Source organism: Mustelus asterias, unplaced genomic scaffold (genome assembly GCF_964213995.1).
Source record: "Mustelus asterias unplaced genomic scaffold, sMusAst1.hap1.1 HAP1_SCAFFOLD_185, whole genome shotgun sequence".
Taxonomy (NCBI): domain Eukaryota; kingdom Metazoa; phylum Chordata; class Chondrichthyes; order Carcharhiniformes; family Triakidae; genus Mustelus; species Mustelus asterias.
This window is the reverse complement of record NW_027590183.1, coordinates 183,075-207,250: the sequence shown is the minus strand read 5'-3', so window position 1 is coordinate 207,250 and position 24,176 is coordinate 183,075. Positions and strand designations below refer to the sequence as shown.

The 24,176-nt window shown below is 46.0% G+C and overlaps 1 protein-coding gene across 5 annotated transcripts in view; it reads right to left on the bottom strand.

Moving 5' to 3' along the window:
• Positions 1-24,176, bottom strand: part of LOC144485334 (NACHT, LRR and PYD domains-containing protein 3-like) — an 87,928-nt gene that overhangs the window by 40,803 nt on the left and 22,949 nt on the right. For 4 of the 5 annotated variants that reach the window (XM_078203522.1, XM_078203523.1, XM_078203524.1 and 1 more), the window contains 4 exons: positions 11,346-11,426; positions 8,637-8,800; positions 3,928-4,099; positions 3,773-3,838 (listed from right to left, as the gene is read on the bottom strand). In XM_078203522.1, the coding sequence (XP_078059648.1) occupies positions 3,773-3,838; positions 3,928-4,099; positions 8,637-8,800; positions 11,346-11,409 (466 nt within the window). In that variant the 5' untranslated portion in view covers positions 11,410-11,426. Of the gene's footprint in view, positions 1-3,772; positions 3,839-3,927; positions 4,100-8,636; positions 8,801-11,345; positions 11,427-20,128; positions 20,233-24,176 lie in introns of those variants that run through there. The other variant, XM_078203526.1, reaches the window with a different exon arrangement.

The window sequence follows — 24,176 nt, the reverse complement described above, 5'->3', positions numbered from 1 at the left end:
ACCCAAACCAGGAAAAGAACCCGTGTCCCTCGCCTGTGAGGCAGCATCGAGGGAGCAGCTGGAAAATGCAAGGTTAAAACAGAAGTTTAGTGAAGCAAAACTTGAAATTGTCATGTGGCCTTAGAAGTTGAACAATATAATGATATGCAAGTGTCACGGGTGAGTCACTTTCATACACACTGTGAGAAGGACGATAATGAGATAGAGAACTGTGATAGAGAGGGATGCAGCTAACAAGAATTTGGGGAGATAGTGCAGAAATATAGTAAATTCGAGGCAACTGTGAAGTGAAACATAGAACAGAATCAAAAACTGTCTAACGACACAACATGTCAGAAGGAGTTAGAGGCTGACATAGAGAGTGATAAATTGACGTCTCTATTCTCAGCTCAAATGGTATGATGTGCAGTTTTAAGAACCATGGGCTGGATGGAATCAGTGATAAATTGAATTATTGAATTTGCTACTGTCGCCTATGGTGGGTTGTTTTACACATTTGGGAACATAGAGCTGGATGAAGACAGCGACAGGGACGGAGATATGGTGTGCATTTGGTGAAACCATCAGGTCCACTTGCAACATCTGGGCATTTGGTGAAACCATCAGGTCCACTTGCAACATCTGGGCATTTGGTGAAACCATCAGGTCCACTTGCAACATCTGGGCATTTGGTGAAACCATCAGGTCCACTTGCAACATCTGGGCATTTGGTGAAACCATCAGGTCCACTTGCAACATCTGGGCATTTGGTGAAACCATCAGGTCCACTTGCAACATCTGGGCATTTGGTGAAACCATCAGGTCCACTTGCAACATCTGGGCATCAGTGCGAGCTGATTGGAGGGTTAGCAGCTGGAAAGAACCTTGCGCCACATGGCATGTTATTTGCTGATATTATTTTCCAAGTGGCTGAGATTTATTTTTTATACGCACTTTGCTTTATTCAGTGATGTTCAGAAAGTTTTAGCCAGTTCACATAACGGGTGGGGATATGAACACTTTGATGGGCGGGGTGGAGCAGTCTCAGCTGACCGTATCCATGGACACGGCTGTGCTTGTTTAGACGGGAGAGTTAACTCATGTGGCTTATCACCAATGGAGCTGTAGGCCTCAGAGTCGGAACATCTGCTCTGGAGAATTATAGTTATGAGACTCAAGTAGACATTTGATGGGTTGAGTAGCGAGCCACTTTTGTTGGTTTCAGCACATTTGGTTTTCAGCACTTGGAAATGGATCAAATTTGCAGTTAAACTTTTATGTATATAGTTTTTATCTCACAGTGATCCCAAGGGAACCATGTAAAAGCCATTGTATTGGCAGTACATTTTTCTTTCTTTTTCTCCTTCCCCCTCTCTCAATGCTTTCTTCTTTGATATCAGGCTACTTGCCGAGCTGGATACTCCGGTCAGATCAATTAAATGCAGATTATTATGGATGTGTTCAAGGTAATTAGCTAGAATGTAAACCTGATATAAACCTCTTAAGGGAAAAAATGCTCTCTCAGCTGAAACATCAAAGCTGCAAAATTGCATTTTTAAAGGAAACACATTTGTCAGATAAAGAACATAGTAGCTGGGCAGATCTTGGGAAAACCAGGTCTTCTTTTCCTCTCACCCATCAGGGGGAATAAGGGGTTTAACAATCTTATTTCACAGACTGGTGAAGTTTTGTGTCCACTCACAACATACGGACAATGAAGGCAAATTCGTATTGCATAACGGAACAGGAGAAGGCACGGAACTTTCATTCATGTGCCCCAAATGAGAATAACCCACAATTCATAAAAATATTCTTCAACCTTATCTCAGCTAAAAGTACAGGATTGTTCTTATTGGGTGAGATTCGAATTGTGTTCTGTCCCAAATGGGAGACTGGCTCTCAGCATCATCAAACCCCTGCTCCAATATAAGCAAATCACTGAGCAATCGTGTTACTGAATCTGGGCTGCTGGACATATGGAAGCTTCTGCACCCGAGTAACAGAGACTTTGTATTTTATTCCAAAACTCACTGCTTTCACTCTCGCATTGACTATTTATTTACAATTGAGTCAGAGTCTCATAGAATCATTGACAGTGACATTCTCGCTATAACTCTCTCTGATCATAAGTCCATAGACTTGTGACCTGGGTCAAAAATCTACTGCAAAGAGATGGCGTTTGAATGCATCTTTCTTAAATGATGATGAGAAAATAATTACAACGTTGTCTATAACTTAATACTGTCTCTGACCCGATGAAACAGCGTAAAGGAACATTTAAGGGGCCGCATCATATCATTTACTTGTTCCAAAAAGGAAGAAGGATAAATTAAAGTGATCAAATGCAAAAAGGTAATTCACGATTTAGAACAGCAACACAATAAGCAGCACTCATTAGCTTTGATGGTCACCCTCACAAAGGCTCGCCGAGCTCTCGATACTTGACTTTCAGAACACGTTGAAGGGTGTTTATGAGTTGCAAAACAGAGACATTACGAGCATGTTAACAAGGCGAGCCTTGATAGTGGGGAAAGAAGCCACCAGGTCCATCGAGTCTGCACCGACTCTCCAACAGAACATCCCACCCAAGCACTTTCCCGTAACTCCACATATTTACCCCCGCTAATCCCCCTAAATGCTTTAGTTAACTGAGGATTTGAACTATTTAAAGAATAAACTTGAAAAAACAAACTTGACAACGGTTCAGTGAAGTTCAGGCATTCGAAGCATTTCTGGACTATGGTGGAAAATACACAGAACAAGAAAATGAGGTTCTGGTAATTTAGAGTTGCTGAAGTGAAAAAATATAAAGCACAACAGACGAAAGATGATTGGGAAAAACAGGAATGCAGTGTGAAGGTTGTGATGCGATCAGCCATGGACTTGTTCATAAGAACATAAGAACATATGAAATAGGAGCAGGAGTAGGCCATCTAGCCCCTCGAGCCTGCCCCGCCATTCAATAAGATCATGGCTGATCTGAAGTGGATCAGTTCCACTTACCCGCCTGATCCCTATAACCCCTAATTCCCTTACCGATCAGGAATCCATCTATCCGTGATTTAAACATATTCAACGAGGGAGCCTCCACCACTTCAGTGGGCAGAGAATTCCAGAGATTCACCACCCTCTGAGAGAAGAAGTTCTTCCTCAACTCTGTCCTAAACTGACTCCCCTTTATTTTGAGGCTGTGCCCTCTCGTTCTAGTTTCCTTTCTAAGTGGAAAGAATCTATCCATCTCTACCCTATCCAGCCCCTTCATTATCTTATAGGTCTCTATAAGATCCCCCCTCAGCCTTCTAAATTCCAACGAATACAAACCCAATCTGCTCAGTCTCTCCTCACAATCAACACCCCTCATCTCTGGTATCAACCTGGTGAACCTTCTCTGCACTCCCTCCAAGGCCAATATATCCTTCCGCAAATAAGGGGCCAATACTGCACACAGTATTCCAGCTGCGGCCTCACCAATGCCCTGTACAGCTGCAGCAAGACATCTCTGCTTTTATATTCTATTCCCCTTGCGATATAGGCCAACATCCCATTTGCCTTCTTGATCAATGGTGGAGCAGTTTAGAGGGACCGAGGGGTCAACATTTGCTCCTAATGTGTATGGTCGTATGAATTGCAAACTTGAACCTGTGCAGAACAGATGAGGATGGACGACAAATTCAAACAATATTTAACCCTGATTCCGAGACTTCGATTTTCTGATTCCCAAATTCTGACAACTAATTATTCAGACTCTTAGCAGTGAAATAATTAGTTTGCAATCTTCACTGTCATCACTTACCTTTTAGGTTACTGGGTACTTCCGATAATCCTTGTGGGATGTTCATGTGAACAAATGCATCAGGACCTGATTAAAGGAATTACAATCATGAAATCAGCTATGTGCAATATCAGAACAATCTGCAATGGTTAATTCACTGCGCGATTTTACTGTACCAAGTGTCGGTAATTCTCTCAGTATTTTCTCCAACTTTGGTAACCCACGGTGCATTTCCACAAAGGATTCCCACATCACCCTGAGAGCCCGAGGGCCTTTCTCTATCAGCAGATTTAGGAGAAGTTTGGAACAGTCCGCGAGGTTCCCACTGTCTGCGATTTCCTTTACTTTCTGTAAAGAATAATAAGGAGCGTATTGGAAAACAGAGTGAAAGGTAAGCAGGTGTTTTGAGGACAGGAGGCAGTCCCTGGACTGGGTCCTGATCCCTTCTCAACACTGAATAAAGATCACATTTTGATTCCGTCCTTAATTTAAACGACATATAAATAAACCAAATAGTTAATTGAAAATAATTTTCAGAGAGTGAGAAATCCCAGAGAACCAGCAATAATTTCAATGGGATTAATTTCATCTGAATTTCCGTGCCCAACATGACATCAGATTACTGTTAGACTATAGGATCCACTTTTTTATGATGTTGTGGCAGTGTATCATGTAAATGGTAAACACCGCTGCCATGTGTGTCGATAGTGGAGGGTGTGAATGCTGATGTTGGTGAGATGGGGTGTCAATCAGGCGGCTGTTTTGTCCGGGATGCTGTCGAGCGTCTTGAAAGTTGTTGGAACTGCGCACATCCAGGCAACTGGAGACGATTCCATCACACTCTGACTGTGCCTTTTAGACGATGAAGAGGTCTTGGGGAGTGAGGAAGTGAGTCACACTCCACAGAATCTGACCTGCTCTCGTCACCAGTATTTTGTGCCTGGTACAATTCAGTTTCAGGTCAGCTGCACCCCCCCCAGCATCGTGATAGAGGGGGATTCAATGATTGTAATGAAATTCAATCGCCAAGGAGGGAGGGGTGGAATCTCTTTTGATGGCATTTGTAATTGCCTGGCATTTTTGTAGCGCGAACGTTACTTGGCATATCGCAGCCCAGGCCTGACTGGTGTCCAGGTTTTCTTGCATATGTGCTCTAATTGCTTCAGCATCTGTGGAGTTGCAAATTGTGCTGAAAATAGTGCAATCGTCAGCAAACACCCCACATCTGAGATTAAGTTAGAAGTACGATCACTGATACGTCTTTCTCCTGCCAGAATATTGCCATGGCCCAAAGCATTTACAGTTTACATTTACTTTGGTTATTTCATGATATCATTTGGAGTGAACTGAATTAGCTAAGGACTGACATCTGTGATGACAGGGACCTCAATAGACAGTCACAATAGATCATCTACTGGCTCCTAAAACAGAAAAGGCTCCAAAATCTCAGCAGGTCCGACAGCATCTGTGGGGAGAGAATAGAGACAAAGTTTCGTGCCCAGATAGTCCTTCGTCAGAGCTCTGATGAAGGGTCATCCAGACTCGAAACGTTGGCTCTATTCTCTCCTCACAGGTGCTGTCAGACCTGCTGAGATTTTCCGGGGTGTTCTGTTTTTGTTTCACATTGCAGCATCCGCACTATTTTGCTTTCATTCTTTCTTTCACCTCCGGCGTCCTTCTGGCTAATAATATTTGCCAATGTTTCAGCTTTGTCTTTTGTACTGGAATGTTCAGACATACTGAAACATATTTAATTTAGGACGTGGATATTTGGGGCGCCTAATACTCCAGATGGTTAGTTAATAATTCACACCAGCCATGGACGAATCCGGCAGGGATGCAGAGCTTTGGATCCGATTCATTAGATTTCGGGTCACTTCCCTCATGCTTGTTCTGCTGTTTGCTATAAAAGCATTCCCGCCTTGAACCTTCACCAGTTTGACACCTGTTGTTGAGGTACCCCCGGCGCTATCAATGGCATCCCCTCCTGCACTGTTCATTCACTCGGACTGATACACTGGCAATAGCAGAGCAGATGATATGCTGGGCCGTGAAGGTCGAATACAATTCTGCTGCTCCTACTGATTGATCACACTGTCTAATGGCTGCGCAGTTTTGACTCAACTGATCTGTACAAAACCTATCACATTTAACTCGTTGGTAAATCCACACAACACCTGAAGGTAAGTCAGGACTTTGCCTCCTAATGGAAAGTTTGTTGGTCACTCCGACAACTTTGACCATGTGCATCTGGAACAGACAGCCTGATCAGGAGGAGGTCAAATAAGTTAAACCTTTTGTTGATTCACTCACCGCCTGCCGCAGACCCAGTGCAGCAGCTATGCCCTTTAGGACGTTGCTCGCTCGTTCAGTGGTGGCGCTACTGAGCATGACTTGTTGATGGATATTTCAGTCCCCACCCAGAGTATATTTCCTGCCCTTGCCATCCTCAGTGCTTCCTCCAAACACTGTGTCACATGGAGGAGCAGTTGTTCATCAGATAGTGGGCATTGTAGGCTGAAACCAGCAGGCAATTTCATTGCCACGCTTCCAACCGGATTATGAGACTTCAGGGAGTTCAGACTCAATGTTGAGGAAATCCAGGGCAATCCGCTCCCCACTGGATGTCTTGTGGGTCTTTCCTGTCAGCGGGACAGGTCATACCCAACAATGATGATGGTTGTATTTGGGACATTGTCTGCAAGTATGATGTTAAGAGGTTCATTGTTTCAGGGTACTGGTTGACTAGTCAGTGGGATAGCTTTCCCAATCTTAGCACTGGCCCCACATGATGAAATTTGTAGGGTCGACAGGGTTGGGAATGTAATTGTAATTTCCGGGTGAATCATTCGGTTTCAATACTTTTAGACTTTGCAGCCATTTAATAAAACTGAGTTGCCTGTTAGACTTTTCTAGAAGTAATCACACTGTTTTAGAGCTGGGGTCACACGTAGGCCAAACAAGGACAGCAGATCTCAGTCTACCATCGACATTATTGATTGGGATGGGTTTTTACATCAATGGATAATGTTTTCATGGTCAGCATTACCGAAACTAGATTTCAATTCAAGATGTATTAGTTGATTTTCATTTCCAAAATCTTCCATACTGGTTATTTGAAAGCATGTGCCCACAGTATTAGTTCTGTTAAGGGAGCGTTAGTGATTTGCTGCAGTGCATCTTTTACGAGGTGCACATGCTGACATTGTGACGTGGGAGGAAATATTTTTAAGAACAAATTCCATGCAAATCAAGTGCGTAGCTTCATTCTCGATGGTGTCGAGCTGCTTAGATAATGTTAGACACAATAATCCATGATTGTGGAGTGTATTCCGTCACGTTGCCCATTTTTGTCTTGTGGATTATTCGCAGACTTTGGGAATTCAGGAAGTGAGCCTTGCAGCAAATTCCCAGCCTCTGACTCTTCTAGTTAAGATTGTGTTCAATTGTAACCCTCATGGTTGTTGAAGTGGGTTTCCGCAATGGTAATGTGACTTAGTGTCAAACAGGGATGGAGTTGTGTGGCAGGAATATCACTGACCATTTACTAGACTGGATATTGTTCAGTTCCTGAGATCTGAGGAGTTACACATTAAGTTGTACATTTTAACATCAACACTAAAACACCTCCACTTCTGACCAATTGATAGCAGATAGGTCATGAAACAGCTGGATATATTTTCAGAGAACAAAGGACGTTGAGGAACTCAAGTATGAGGGCCATGGGTCTGCTAGGATTGACCTCGAACAATCACAACTATCATTGTGCTAGGTATGACTGCAGCCATTGCAGAGATTTAGCGCAGTTCCCATTCATTTCTATCGCCTGAGCATTCCATGACAGAGTTCAATCAAATAATGTTGTGATGTCAGAGGCAGACACTCGTGTTGGTCCATGAATGGACCAAGGGTTTAATGAGGTCAGGAGGCAAGTGATACTGGCAGTACCTAAAAGGAACTTCAATTATCATGTTATTAAATGCTTAAAGTGTATTTATCTATGTTACAAAGAGGCTTGCATTAAGAATGCAATGTAGTGACCGAGGAAATCCCGTCGTTGTCACGCTCCAGCGCCTGTTCAGGTACATTGAGGGAGAATTTCGCATGGTCAATGCACCTAACCATCACGTCTTTCAGACTGTCGGAGGAAAGCTGAACACCCGTCGGAAATGCACACAAAAACTCGGCAGCACGGTTCCAAAGTAGTTAGCAGTGCTGCCTCATAGCGCCAGGGACCTGGGTTCAATTCCCGGCTTGGGTCACTGTGTGTAATCTGCACAGTATCCCCGTGTCTGCGTGGGTTTCTTCCGGGTGCTCTGGTTAGGTGCATTGGCCATGCTAAATTCACCCTCAGTGTTCCCGAAAAGGCGCTGGAGTATGGCAACTAGGGGATATTCACAGTCACATCTTTGCAGTGTTAATACAAGCTTACTTTTCACAATAATAAATAAACTTTAAAACGTGGAGAACATGCAGACACCACGTAGAAAATGACTCAAACCAGGAATCGAACCCAGGTTCCCAGCGCGATGAGGCAGTAATGCTAACCACTGTGCCACTTTGCCGTCCCAAACTGCAAAGTATCTGCAACTTTAAGTCACTGGCAATGACTCATTTTATCTCTGCCACTTAGTGGGAGGAGGCTTGTGGGGTGCAAATTTTCCATATGGATTTGTCCTGTTTTGGGCAAATGGGATAGACATTTTCTACACGTTGTTGGGTAGATGCCAGCATTGTAGCTGGACTGGAACAGTTGTCTTTTTAGGAGAGCAGCAAGAGAGACCATAGCTTCTTACTGTTCAGCAAATTATTCTTCCTCTAATTTAATCAGGTCTGCGAAGTGAAAATGGGCAAAATCACTAAACCCACTATATCCTGGACTTACATGACTTTCTTTCACACCAATATGATCGCACGCTGCAAACATCAGACAGAGTCTCGCCACTCCTTCAATCGCCTGTTCTAGTCTGTCCCGGTAGAATTTGGTCAACAGCAACAATTGGTCATCTTTACAGTTTGTCAAGAACTCAGTGATTTTAGAGTTTGGATCTGTGAACAGAAATTGGAAAAAAATGAAACACAATGAGTTCCTATCTGGACTGTTTTAATTTCCCGTAAACTTAAAACAACCCACTTAAATGTCATGTGAGCCATGTTATCAACTATCTTTCAGAAAACATTCATGATATTTATCTCATTTGTGAATAAAACCCATGTATCCAGCTGACCTCCAAATCACTTCATACCCCTGGTTAGTAAGAAGCAATTCACATCAACTTTCCAATATCAATTACCTTTTTTGCAGGAAATGTTTTTGCGTTTCGAAGCATTTTTCAATTTCATTCCTGAAAGGTTTTGCCTTTATTTTAACTGCAATCGCCACAGCCGGGATTAGTCTATTCAGGAGCTTGTCTCGCTTGTAACATAACTTCTATCCCTACATGCTCTTGTCCTCTGGACATAAAATCCAACATTAAATTGTTTGTTTTACTTTATGCTCCCTTTTCACGATATTTTAACAATCTATATTCAGGAATTCCCAAGGTTCTGTAGAGCTTCCAAGTTTCTAGGTTTTCCACATTTGGAAAGGGCCCTGTTCTATCCCTTATTGAAAGTGAAGGACCTGATATTTGCCTGCATTTTAATCTATTTGCCACAAACTTGCCAATTCACTTAATTTACTGATATTTCATTGCATAAGGCGGGTAACTACAGGTCGGTTAGCTTAACGTCCGTAGTTGGGAAGATGCTCGAGTCCATTATTAAAGAGGAAATAACAGAGCACCTGAATAAGAATGGTTCGATCAAGCAGACGCAGCATGGATTCATGAAGGGAAAGTCGTGTTTGACGAATCTACTGGACTTTTATGAAGATGTCACTAGTGCGGTTGACAGAGGGGAACCGGTGGATGTGGTGTTTTTAGATTTCCAGAAGGCGTTCGATAAGGTGCCTCACAAAAGGTTGCTGCAGAAGATTGGGGTACACGGAGTTAGGGGTAAGGTGTTGGCGTGGATTGGTGATTGGCTATCTAACAGGAAGCAGAGAGATGGGATAAATGGGTGCTTTTCTGGTTGGCAGTTGGTGACCAGTGGCGTGCCGCAGGGATCGGTGCTGGGGCCTCAATTGTTTACCATTTACATAGATGATCTGGAGGAGGGGACTGAATCTAGGGTATTCAAGTTTGCTGATGACACGAAGGTGAGTGGGAAAGCGAATTGCGTGGAGGACGCGGAAAGTCTGCAGAGAGACTTGGATAGGCTGAGCGAGTGGGCGAGGATCTGGCAGATGGAATATAATGTTAGCAAATGTGAGGTTATCCACTTTGGAAGAAATAATAGTAAATTGGAATATTATTTAAATGGAGAAAAATTACATCGTGCGACTGTGCAGAGGGACCTGGGGGTCCTTGTGCATGAATCGCAAAAACTCAGTCTGCAGGTGCAGCAGGTGATCAAGAAGGCGAATGGAATGTTGGCCTTTATCGCGAGGGGGATAGAATATAAAAGCAGGGAGGTCTTGCTGCAACTGTACAAGGCACTGGTGAGGCTGCAACTGGAGTACTGTGTGCAGTTTTGGTCCCCTTATTTGCGAAAGGATATATTGGCCTTGGAGGGAGTGCAGAGAAGGTTCACCAGGTTGATACCGGAGATGAGGGGTGTAGCTTATGAGGAGAGATTAAACAGATTGGGTCTGTACTCGTTGGAGTTTAGAAGGATGAGGGGTGATCTTATAGAGACATATAAGACAATGAAGGGGCTGGATAGGGTAGAGGTGGAGAGATTCTTTCCACTTAGAAGGGAAACCAGAACTAGAGGGCACAGCTTCAAAATAAGGGGGGGCCGGTTCAGAACAGAGTTGAGGGGGAACTTCTTCTCTCAGAGGGTAGTGAATCTCTGGAATTCTCTGCCCATTGAAGTGGTGGAGGCTTCCTCGTTGAATATGTTTAAATCACGGGTAGATAGTTTTCTGATCGATAAGGGAATTAGGGGATATGGGGAGCAGGCGGGTAAGTGGAACTGATTCGCTTCAGATCAGCCATGATCTTGTTGAATGGCGGGGCAGGCTCGAAGGGCCAGATGGCCTACTCCTGCTCCTATTTCTTATGTTCTTATATTGCCAGCTATATTGACGACAATGTTTCAATAACTTTGTGTCATAATCAGTTTTATATATCCATTTTTTTATTCCAACATCTAGGCTGTCAATAAATTTGGTTAGTAATTGTGAGTCTAACACAGATGCTTCTGGAACACAGCAAGTTGCATCCTGACAGTCAGCCTAAATCACCATTTACCTCATCTCTATCCCTTGCTTTTCCACCAATTTCACAATGAGGTCACAAATTTGCCTTCAATTGCATGACAGACATTTAAAGAAACTCTGTCCAAATTCCTTCTGGATGTCCATGGAAACAATGCCTATCAACATGCACGAGACATTGCTTTCAGCACAACTTCATTATATCAGTTTTACTGGTTTATAATTTGCTGCCGCTATATTCTTCTCTGCTCCTTGTGTGAACTGCAGGTTCATGAATGAGGTCTGGATTCATTAACAGGACGGTGAAAACTTGGGAGTATTTTCTGAACCTACCATTGTCCAAAGTCAATCTTTTTGAAGATATTGGATATACTCCGCTGTTGAAACCTTCAGCCATTTTTCGATTCTAGTGCTCTGAAATAGACAAATCCAGAGCAGGGTTAAATGGAAACTGTGAAGTGAAAATGCCTTGTTTGTATCTTTAAGCAGCAATGTGATTTCCAAAATTTATATGGGGACAATCTTTTAGTATTTACAATCTCACAAACACCATGTAGATATGGTAGATCTGACGGTGACCCCACAACCTTGGTACTGCCTCTTAAAAAAATCATCTTGATTTCATTTGCCCTTGAAAATCCCTGGCCCATGTCCAGCCTCCTTTTCTCCAAAACACATGACGATAACTTTACCTGATAAATGTAGACACACCTTTCTTGGAACTTGTTTGAATACATCTAACTAGGTTTCCACCTACCCCACAATACTGAAACAGCTCGTATCAAAGTCAAACATTACATTCTAACAGAAATAAAATGGTCAGTGAAGTATCTTCAGCCGACTCTACGTCTCTGAAGCCTTTGGCACAGTTTGTCACATGATCATCTCTTCACTGCCTTCCAGCTGGGTGGAAATTGTCCCTGTCTGTTTGTTTATCCAGTAAATCGCACAGCACATATCACTGGCATTGGTTTATCTTCCCAATCCCATTCTCTGGACTCCCACTGGGTGGGCTATCTGTTTATCATAAATGTATTGCTTGCCAGCATATAAAAAATAGTGTTACACATGCAAGATGATCTTACAAACTGCCCTGAAACTTGATTCTTGTATCCTAACTTGCACCACGTCTCATTAACCCTAGATCCTTGTACACCATCTGGATCGAGCTTCTCAAATATACCCACTGACTCAAACTTCCCAGCCAGATATTATAGCCCAGCCTTAGATGTTGGCAATATTTCCGCACTCCTGAAAGTTTGGCCAGTCTTTATTTGGATTCTTCTATACATGGGCCCCTTGCCTTCAGCTGCCAAGAGACTACGCTCTGGAGTACTCATCCCAAACATCTTCCAGCCTGTGGAACTCTTTCTTTAATTGAGATACTCATGAAGAGCTATGGATATGAACAAACTGGTTTAGCATTGGGAGATATGGTGGCAGAATGGTTAGCACTACTGTCTCACATCTCCAAGGACGTGCCTTCGATTCCCAGCTTGGTCACGGTCTGTCTGGAGTTTGCACATTCTCCCCGTATCATTGTGGGTTTCCTCAGGCTGCTCCGGTTTCCTCCCACAGTCCAAAGATGTGCGGCTTAGGTTGATTAGTCATGCACGATTGTCCCTTAGTGTGGTGGGATGTGTTAGTTAGAGTGATTAATGGGGTAACTGAGTGGGGTTGTGGGGATAAGTCCGATGCGTGATTGTTGTCGGTGCAAACTCGATGGGCGGAATGGCCTTGTTCTGCACTGTCGGGTTTCTATTATTTCTGTGAGGTTTCTGGGTGTCCTTCCTTCTACTTCTTTTGTATCTTGGGATACGGCATCAAGTAGGCAGACTACCAGGGGAAAATTGAAACGTCAAAACACAATCTCTGTAAAGAGGTTCAATGTCTATCCCAGACCTTGCAATGCCCTCCAGGTAAGGAATTTCTCGCTCATGCCGGTGAACATGGCATGCTCCCCTTCCAGGGAAACCAGCAGTAAACCTGGCCACAGAAAATGAGTAAATTGTCTGAAGGACAACCCCATCGAATCTTGACTTCCTGGAGCCAATAACAGCCTACAATGCCAAAGCAGGAACGGGAGGGGCTTATCTCCTGTTACCGCACATCCTCCCCATCTTCACATCCACCACTCCCCCCTTCGCTTCATCTACTGCGGGTGCACCGAGATCGGAAACGGGGGGCAGAACTGCAAAAATTAACAAATTAACATGCTTTTCAGAAAACCAGAAAATGTGTGTCGTCAAGGTGAACTTCCCTTAAGGTTATTCCATGGAATCCTGAATGCCTCAAAATAAGCAAGAATTCTGAATGTGTGTGAACAGAAGCAACTGACAGCTCTAAGTGATTGCTCCTTGCAACATCCCTCCAACATAATTCCACATGGTGAGCAGGATTCCGATAATTTGAACCCTCAAACTGGGATTGTGTCTTTCTGAATGACAACGTTGGGGGGGGGGGGGGTTGAGAGGAGGGAAAGGAGTGGACTCCATGGCAACATCCTCCCCAGGTTAAACACTGACTCCATTCTGCCTGGGTTCCACACTGTCTGAATACATCCTCCCCGGGTGACACACTGTCCTATTTCACTAACGGCACCCTCCTCGGGAAACACACTGATCTCGCTGACTCCATCCTTCTGTAGATTTATACCGACAAACCCAAATGTTCCATTCACTGTCATCCTGAAGTAAGTGATAGTCTTGTTTTGCACAAGCGTACAAAGAACAAAGGACAATACAGCACAGGTACAGGCCCTTCGGAAAAGACATATTGACAGGCTACAGAGGAGATTCACTAGGTTGATTCCAGAGTTGAGAGGGTTGGCTTATGAGGATAGACTGAGTAGACTGGGGCTGTATTCATTGGAATTCTGAAGAATGATCTTATAGAAACATGTAAGATTATGAAGAGAATAGATAAGATAGAAGCAGGGAAGTTGGTTCCACTGGCAGGTGAAATAGAACTAGGGGCATGGCCTGAAAATAAGGGGAGCAGATTTAGGACTGAGCAGATTTAGGACTGAGTTGAGGAGAAACTCCTTCACACAAAGCGTTGTGAATCTGTGGAATTCCCTGCCTGGTGAAGCAGTTTAGGCTTCCTCATTGAATGTTTTTAAGGCAGGGAGAGATACATTTTTGAATAAAAGGAATTAAGGGCTATGGTGAGTGGGTGAGTAAATTCAGCTGAGACCACGGAAAGATCAGCCATGATCTTATTGAATGGTGGAGCAGGCTCGAGGGGCCAGATGGCCTATTCCTGATCCGAGTTCTCATGTTCTTATAGCTGCAGTCGATGGGTAACTGGACGACCCACTCAAACTCCCGTTGCCTGGACCTAGATTAGCCCACCTACCTGACATCAAAAGAAGATTCAACAGGAGTGTTAGAAATGTTTCAATTGCTGTATTCTCATCAGAAACATTAATAAAGTTCACAAACTGATCTCAGAGGCTCCATCCTCCCCGGGTTACACACTGTCTGATTGCACTGACTCCATACTCCCCGGGTTAGACACTGTCTGATTGCACTGACTCCATCCTCCCCGGGTTACACACTGTCTGATCTCACTGACTCCATACTCTCCGGGTTAGACACTATCATCTCACTGGCTCCATCCTCCCTGGGATATGCTCTGTCTGATCTCACTGACTCCATCCTCCCCGGGTTACACACTGTCTGATCTCACTGACTCCATCCTCCCTGGGATATGCTCTGTCTGATCTCACTGACTCCATCCTCCCCGGGTTACACACTGTCTGATCTCACTGACTCCATCCTCCCCGGGTTACACACTGTCTGATCTCACTGACTCCATCCTCCCCGGGTTACACACTGTCTGATCTCACTGGCTCCATCCTCCCCGGGTTACACACTGTCTGATCTCACTGACTCCATACTCTCCGGGTTAGACACTATCATCTCACTGGCTCCATCCTCCCTGGGATATGCTCTGTCTGATCTCACTGACTCCATCCTCCCCGGGTTACACACTGTCTGATCTCACTGACTCCATCCTCCCCGGGTTACACACTGTCTGATCTCACTGACTCCATCCTCCCCGGGTTACACACTGTCTGATCTCACTGGCTCCATCCTCCCCGGGTTACACACTGTCTGATCTCACTGACTCCATCCTCCCCGGGTTACACACTGTCTGATCTCACTGACTCCATCCTCCCCGGGTTACACACTGTCTGATCTCACTGACTCCATCCTCCACGGGTTACACACTGTCTGATCTCACTGACTCCATCCTCCCCGGGTTACACACTGTCTGATCTCACTGACTCCATCCTCCCCGGGTTACACACTGTCTGATCTCACTGACTCCATCCTCCCCGGGTTACACACTGTCTGATCTCACTGACTCCATCCTCCCCGGGTTACACACTGTCTGATCTCACTGACTCCATCCTCCCCGGGTTACACACTGTCTGATCTCACTGACTCCATCCTCCCCGGGTTACACACTGTCTGATCTCACTGACTCCATCCTCCCCGGGTTACACACTGTCTGATCTCACTGACTCCATCCTCCCCGGGTTACACACTGTCTGATCTCACTGACTCCATCCTCCCCGGGTTACACACTGTCTGATCTCACCGACTCCATCCTCCCCGGGTTACACACTGTCTGATCTCACTGACTCCATCCTCCCCGGGTTACACACTGTCTGATCTTGCTCACTCCATCTTCGACAGAATGAAAGTGGAAGTTCCCTATTTTTAAACAAACTCTTTACAATACAGGCATCAATGCCATTTTCCTTCTTAACTCCTCACTTAATTGCGCAGAAGTAGGCCATTCAGCCTATCAAGTCTGCACCAATCACAATCCCACCCAGGCCCACGTATTTGCCCTGCTGATCCCCTTGACACGAAGGGGCAATTTAGCATGACCAATCAACAGGACCTGCACATCTTTGGAGTGTGGGAAGGAACTGGAGCACTCGGAGGAAACACATGCAGACCCGAGGAGAACGTACAAATTCCGCAAAGACAGTCACACAAGCCGGGAATCGAACCTGGTTCCTCGGTGCTATGAGACAGCAGTGTTATAACCATTGTACCACCTGTATCTGAGGTCATCATTACAGATTAGAGAGCAGCTTCCTCGATGGTCAACTGATGGAATGCGACTGGCCCGGATGGGGTACCCGGACAAGCACTCAGATCATGCTCAGATCAGCTGGTGGGGGTATTCGCAGACATTTTCAACATGTCTTTACAACAATCTGTGGTCCCTATTTGCTTAAAGAAAACGACCATTATCCCAATACCAAAGAAAAGCCTAGCAGCATGCTTAATGACTATTATCCGGTGGCTCTGACATCCATCATTATGAAGTGTTTCGAAAGGCGAGTCATGGCATCAATCAATTCCAGCCTCCTGACTCCGTGGATCACAACAGTTCGCCTCCCACCACAACTGGTCCACAGCAAACACCATCTCCCTGGCCCTGCACTCAACGCTGGAACACTAGATAACGAATATTTGTCAGACTCCTATTTATTGACTACAGCTCAGCCTCCAACACCATTATTCCTACAAAACACATCTCCAAACTCAGTTGCCTGGGTCTCCGCTCCTCCCTCTGCGACTGGATCCTGAACCTCTGAGCGAAGAGACCACAATCAGTAAGGATAGGCAACAACACCTTCTCCACGATCTTCATCAACACCAGTGCCCCAGAAGGCTGTGTTCTCGGCCCCCTACTTTATTCCTTTTACACCTATGACTGTGTGGACAAATTTCCCTCCAACTCGATTTTCAAATTTGCTGATGACACCACCGCAGTGGGTTGGATCTCAAACAAAGACAAGACTGAGTACAGGAATGAGATAGAAAATGTGGTGAACTGGTGCAGCAACAATAATCTCTCCCTCAATGTCAACGAAACGAAGGAGATTGTCATCGACTTCAGGAAGCGTAGAGGAGAATGTACCACTGTCTACAGCAACAGGGGCGAAGTAGAAAGGATCCTGAACTTCAATTTTTCAGGTGTCCAGATCAGCAACAACCTGTCCTGGTTCCCTTCTGCCGACACTATAGTTAAGAAAGTCCACCAACACCTCGTCAGAAGACGAAGGAAATTTGGCATGTCAGCTATGACTCTCACCAATTTTTACAATTGCACCTCAGAAAGCATTTTCTGATTGTATCAAAGTTTGGTTTGACTCCTGCTCTGCCTAAGAGCACAAGAAACTTCAAAAGGTCGTGAATATCGCCGAATCCATCACGCAAACCAGGCTCCTGTCCACTGACGCTGCCTACACTTACCGCTGCCTTGGCAAAGCAGCCAGCACAATTAAGGACCCCACTGTACCCCAGACATTCTCTCTTCCACCTTTTTCCCCTCGGGAAAAAGATACAAAAGACTGAGATCATGTACCAACCGACACAAGAACAGCTTCTTCCCTGCTGCCATCAGACTTTTGAATGGACCTACATTGCATTAAATTGATCTTTCTCTGCACCCAAGCTATGCCTGTAACACGGCATTCTGCACTCTTTCGTTTCCTTCTCTATGAACGGTATGCTTTGGCTGCATAGCGCACAAGAAACAATACTTTTCACTGCATGTTAATACATGCGACAATAATAAATCAAAACAAAACCGTGTTGCCCCTTGCTGGACATGCCAGCTAACGTTTAGTGATTCATGCAATGAAACACCTGGATCTCTCTGTACTTAACTCACCTGCAGTCTCTCTCCTTTTAGACAACAATCTGCCTTTTGATTCCACCTACTTGAAATGCATGACCTCACACTTGCCCACATTAAATTCCACTTGCCAAGTTTTCACCCAGTCTATCTGTATCCCTTTGCAGCTTCACAATATCCCCATCACAACATGCCCTCCCAACTAACTTGGTTTCATCGGCAAATTTGGAAACCTTACATTCTCCTCCTTCTGCCAGGTCACAAAACAATTGTCAGCCAAGAATTGATGCCTTCGGTGCTGCACTAGTTATACCTTTCCAGTCTGAAAAGGAGCCATTTATTCCAACTCAGTTTTCTGCCTGACAGTTTTCAATCCACGCTAACGCACTTCCTCCAATTCCATGGGCTTTACTGTGATGCGCCATCCTGTTATGCATCACCTTGTCAGATGCTCATACAGGGCCCATAATGAAGAGAGATCTGGTGCTGTGTTTACTCAGACAAGCGCTTGATTGCAGTAATTTAGAGGGTGCAGCAGTGTTTACACAGACACGGCCCGGATTGTAATAACAGATCTTTCTATGAAACATTGAATCATCCAATTGCTGCAGTGCAGGAGGAGGCCATTTGGTCCATCCAGTCTGTACCGCCCACAATCCCACCCAGACCCTATCCCCGTGTTGACCCTGCTAATCCCCCTGACACTGAGCAGCAACTGAGCCTGGCCAGTGCCCCTGTGCTGCTGATGTTTGGAGAGTGTGAGGAAAGGGCCGCAGACACGGGGAGAATGTGCAGACTCCACACAGACAGTGAGCCAAGGCCGGGAATTGAAGCCGGCTCCCTGGCGCTGTGAGACCGCAGCACCAACCACTGAGCCACCGCGCCGCCCACAATGTAACTGACCGTTCCCCGCTCTGTTAATATGATACAAATGATGTTGTCCAGTACTTCCCCGGAGCGGAGAAGCTACGGCATCTCCTCCGGAGCCTTCAACATGTCATTGATGAAGACGAACATCTCGCCAAGGCCATCCCCACACCCCCACTTCTTGCCTTCAAACAACCGCACAACCTCAAACAGACCATTGTCCGCAGCAAACTACCCAGCCTTCAGGAGAACAGTGACCAAGACACCACACAACCCTGCCACAGCAACCTCTGCAAGACGTGCCGGATCATCGACACAGATGCCATCATCTCACGTGAGAACACCATCCACCAGGTACATGGTACATACTCTTGCAACTCGGCCAACGTTGTCTACCTGATACGCTGCAAGAAAGGATGTCCCGAGGCATGGTACATTGGGGAAACCATGCAGACGCTGCGACAACGGATGAATGAACACCGCTCGACAATCACCAGGCAAGACTGTTCTCTTCCTGTTGGGGAGCAGTTCAGCGGTCACGGGCATTCGGCCTCTGATATTCGGGTAAGCGTTCTCCAAGGCGGCCTTCGCGACACACGACAGCGCAGAGTCGCTGCGCAGAAACTGATAGCCAAGTTCCGCACACACAAGGACGGCCTCAACCGGGATATTGGGTTCATGTCACACTATTTGTAACTCCCACAGTTGCGTGGACCTGCAGAGTTTCACTGGCTGTCTTGTCTGGAGACAATACACATCTTTTTAGCCTGTCTTGATGCTCTCTCCACTCACGTTGTTTTGTTTCTTAAAGACTGGATTAGTTGTAAGTATTCGCATTCCAACCATTATTCATGTAAATTGAGTTTGTGTCTTTATAAGCTCTGTTTGTGAACAGAATTCCCTCTCACCTGAAGAAGGGGCTTGGAGCTCCGAAAGCTTGTGTGGTTTTTGCTACCAAATAAACCTGTTGGACTTTAACCTGGTGTTGTTAAACTTCTTAATATGATATAAAGACGGGCTGTATTTACACAGGAAACCGACATTTTAATCCTCAAGCTGAATGTTGTTGGAGTTGAAACTTTTTCTGGGCCGTTAATTCCTCAAACCCGGAAATACCCGGACACGCAGTGAACAAACCGCAGTGCGCCTGCGCGCAGTAGGAAGCGGGCTGCACCCTCCCGGAGTGAAGTTCGCGCAGGCGCACTCGGGGCGGCGAGGGCTGGTTTCCGGCTCGCGGATTGGTCAGCTCCCGGTCACGTGCTGCGAGCGGGCAGTGACTTCAGACCCCCCCTCTCCAGCCGCGCGCAGAAACCGTCAACGGCCGCGCCACGTGACCGCGAGCCGCTCTCACTGAGTGGGCGGGACCTCACCGCACCCTCATTCCCCATTGGTGCGTTCTGCTGTCCGTCAAATGAACACAGCCAATAGGAAGCCGCTCCAGCAGAATGATTGGCAGCCAGTGCGGGGCGCACTCGGGCAGCTTGTGATGAAGCAGCGACTCGCTGCCACTGGGGACAATCCCAGTCAGCGAGAGTCGGCGCCGCTGAAGTGGAGACTTTTTCTCTTATTTAATTCCTTACCGTTATTCAAAGATTCGGTGTGAAGCCGCTGGGAAAGCCCCGCACACGCAGTGAGAAACGGCGCGGCGCCTGAACTCCGCACTCGAGACGGCGGCGGCTGATTGTCCGCTCGCCGATTGGCCAGATCCAGGTCACGTGCTGTGCGTCGGCAGTGACGTCACAACGCCCCCTCCAGCCGCGCGCGGAAACCGTTTAACGGCCGCTTCCAGCCACGTCACTGAGGGGGCGGCACCTCATTGCGTCATCATTCAGATTTACATACAGCAGGGAAACAGGCCCTTCAGCCCAACTTGTCCAGGCTGCCCCTGTTTTTAAACCCCTAAACTCGTCCCAATTGCCCACATTTGGCCCATATCCCTCTAGACCCATCTAACTAAATGCTTTTTGAAAGACAAAATTGTCCCCACCTCTACTACTCCCTCTGGCAGCTCGTTCCAGACACTCACCACCCTCTGTGTGAAATAATTGCCCCTCTCACCTTCGACCTCTGCCCTCTAAGGTTTAGACTCCCCGACCTTTGGGAAAAGACATGAAGTATCCAGCTGATCTGTGCCCCCCATTATTTTATAGACCTCGATAAGATCACCCCTCAGCCTCCTACGGTCCAAAGGAAACAAGTCCCAGTCTATCCAACTCCTCCTTAGAACTCAATCCATCAAGTCTCGGTCGCATCCTAATAAATCTTTTCTGCACTCTTTCTAGTTTAATAATATCCTTTCTATAATAGGGTGACCAGAACTGTACACAGTATTCCAAGTGTGGCCTTACCAATGTCTTGTACAACTTCAACAAGACGTCCCAACTCCTGTATTCAATGTTCTGACCGATGAAACCAAGCATGGGGAATGCATTCTTCACCACTCTGTCCACCTGTGACTCCACTTTCAAGGAGCCATGAACCTGTACCCGAGATCTCTTTGTTCTGTAACTCTCCCCAACGCCCTACCATTAACTGAGTAAGTCCTGCCCCGAATCAATCTACCAAAATGCATCACCTCGCATTTGTCCAAATTAAACTCCATCTGCGATTCGTCAGCCCACTGGCCCAATTGATCAAGATCCCATTGCAATCCGAGATAACCTTCTTCACTGTCCACTATGCCACCAATCTTGGTGTCATCTGCAAACTTACCAACCATGCCTCCTATATTCTCATCCAAATCATTAATATAAATGACAAATAACAGTGGACCCAGCACTGATCCCAGAGGACACCGCTGGTCACAGGCCTCCAGTTTGAAAAACAACCCTGGACAACCATCCACTGGCTTCTGTCATCAAGCCAATTTTGTATCCATTTAACTACCTCACCCTGGGGCCCATGATGGAGGTTGTGCAACAACCTGCCATGTGGTACCTTGTCAAAAGCCTCATTGATTCATTGCACAATCCATCACTGCACCCTCATTCTCCATTGGTGCATTCTGCTGTCCATCAGCTGAACACAGCCAATAGGAAGCCGCTCCAGCAGAATGATTGACAGCCAGTGTGGGTGGAGTCGGGCAGATTGTGATGAAGCAGCGACTCGCTGTGGATTCGCTGCCATTGAGGACAATCCCAGCCAGCAAGAGGCAGCAAGGGCGGCACCTTCCGTCCCCAAGCGCAGCATTCGCACCATCCCACTTTCTCTTCCATTTGGGCAGCACCACAAACAGCTTCTTGTTGTCTCTTCCATTGGCAGCACCCCCGGGTGCTCTTGGTGCTCCCGTTCCAGCACCTTTCCTCTTAATGATGGGGGAATGAGGCTCTCATAGCCCAGAATAAACATCCAGCAACATCGACAACTCCCAGCTTCCACACACTTATCACCGTAACTCCGGGTGCTTTCTACTCATCCTCCCTCTCTGGACAAGTTGCACTCCCTGCCTCATAACCGGATCATTCCGGGTGACTTTCTGCACCTGGTTAGCGGAACTTTATCTACTTGTCTGAAATATATTATCAAAGTACACCTGCAAATCGAGATACGGAGACCTCATAATTGATCCGAGCCCTCATAATTGACAAGAGACACATCAAATCGAGGGGAGGCGGGAGAGCAAATTGCTCAGGGAGGGAGCAAACAGAGTGAGCAAATTGTTCAGGGAAGGAGGAGAGAGGAAGAGAGAGAGCAAGTGGTTCAAGGAGGAGGGAGAGGAAGAGAGAGAGAGAGAGGGAGGGCGCAACTGGTTCAGGGAAGGAGGAGGGAGATATAGAGGGAGAGAGAGGAAGAGATAGAATGAGAATTCAGGGAAGTGGAGAGACATATACTCAGGATGGTGCGGCACGGTAGCACAGTGGTTACCACTGCTGCTTCACAGCTCCAGGGACCTGGGTTCGATTCCCGGCTTGGGGCACTGTCTGTGTGGAGTTTGCACATTCTCTTCGTGTCTGCGTGGGTTTCCTCCGGGTGCTCCGGTTTCCTCCCACAGTCCAAAGATGTGCGGGTTAGGTTGATTGGACATGCTAAAATTGACCCTTAGTGTCCTGAGATGCGTAGGTTAGAGGGATTAGCGGGTAAATGTGTAGGGATATGGGAGTCGGGCCTGGGTGGGATTGTGGTCGGCGCAGACTTGATGGGCCGAATGGCCTGTTTCTGCACTGTAGGGTTTCTATGATTGATGATCTGTTTTCAGACTGGAATCACCCAGATATACTCAGTATTGATGCTGTTTATTCAGACTAGAATCACCCAGATATACTCAGTGTTATAATGCTGTTTATTCAGACTAGAATCTCCCAGATATTCTCAGTGTTATAATGCTGTTTATTCAGACTAGAATCTCCCAGATATTCTCAGTGTTGATGGTCTGTATTCAGACTAGAATCTCCCAGATATTCTCAGTGTTGATGGTCTGTATTCAGACTAGAATCTCCCAGATATTCTCAGTATTGATGCTGTTTATTCAGACTAGAATCTCCCAGATATTCTCAGTATTGATGCTGTTTATTCAGACTAGAATCTCCCAGATATTCTCAGTGTTATAATGCTGTTTATTCAGACTAGAATCTCCCAGATATTCTCAGTGTTATAATGCTGTTTATTCAGACTAGAATCTCCCAGATATTCTCAGTATTTGATAGTCTGTATTCAGACCATCAATACTGAGTATATACTGGAATCACCCAGATTTTCAGTGCTGAGGCTGTTTCTTTTCAAACACTTTCTCACCGTTATTCAGTCACCATTTCCTCTCGCGCACGCTCAGACGGCATGCTGATGCATGCGTGTTGAGTGGTCCCGCGCCCTGTTTCCAGTTTGATTCAGCATAGGCGCATTGCCGGTCATGACTGTCCCTGCGCAGGCGAGAAGCCCAAGGGAGGAATTACGCTGCCCCCCTCCTCGTGTAGCCAGATGTCAATCAACTGTCCCTCGCCAATAGAGAGCTCAGCCTCATTGTGGTCACTGATTGATAGAAAGAAACCCAGTAAGTTTGATGTATTACTGTCGCATGTATGAGCACACAGTGAAAAGTATTGTTTCTTGCACAAGGTACAGACAAAGCATACCATTCATAGAGAAGGAAACGAGAGAGTTCAGAATGTCACGTGACAGTGATAGCTATTTTAGAGAAAGGGGAGGAGATGGAATAGTAGAGGGACAGACAGAGAGAGAGAGAGCAAATGGTTCAACAACAGAGAGCAACTGGTTCAGGGAGGTGAGGGAGAACAAAATGGTTCAGGGAGGGAGGAGAGAGAGAGAGAGAGCAAATGCTTCAGGTAGGGAGGAGAAAGAGCAAATGAAAATTCATCCAAGATGGTGCGACAGACTCCTTGCGAGCTGTGCACAGTCTACACTCTCACTCTATGGTTCTAAAACTCTATTCGAACTCTTTTAAACTCTCCAGACTTTTGAATGAACCTACATTGTATCGAGTTGATTTTTCTCTGCACCCTAACTCTGACTATAACACCCAACTCTCTACTTTCCTTCTCTGTGTATGGTATGCTTTGTCAGTATAGCACGCAAGAAATAATACTTCTCACTGTATACTAATACATGTGACAATAATCAATCAAATGGCTCAGGGAGGGAGGAGAGGGGGCAAATCGGGTGGCACAGTGGTTA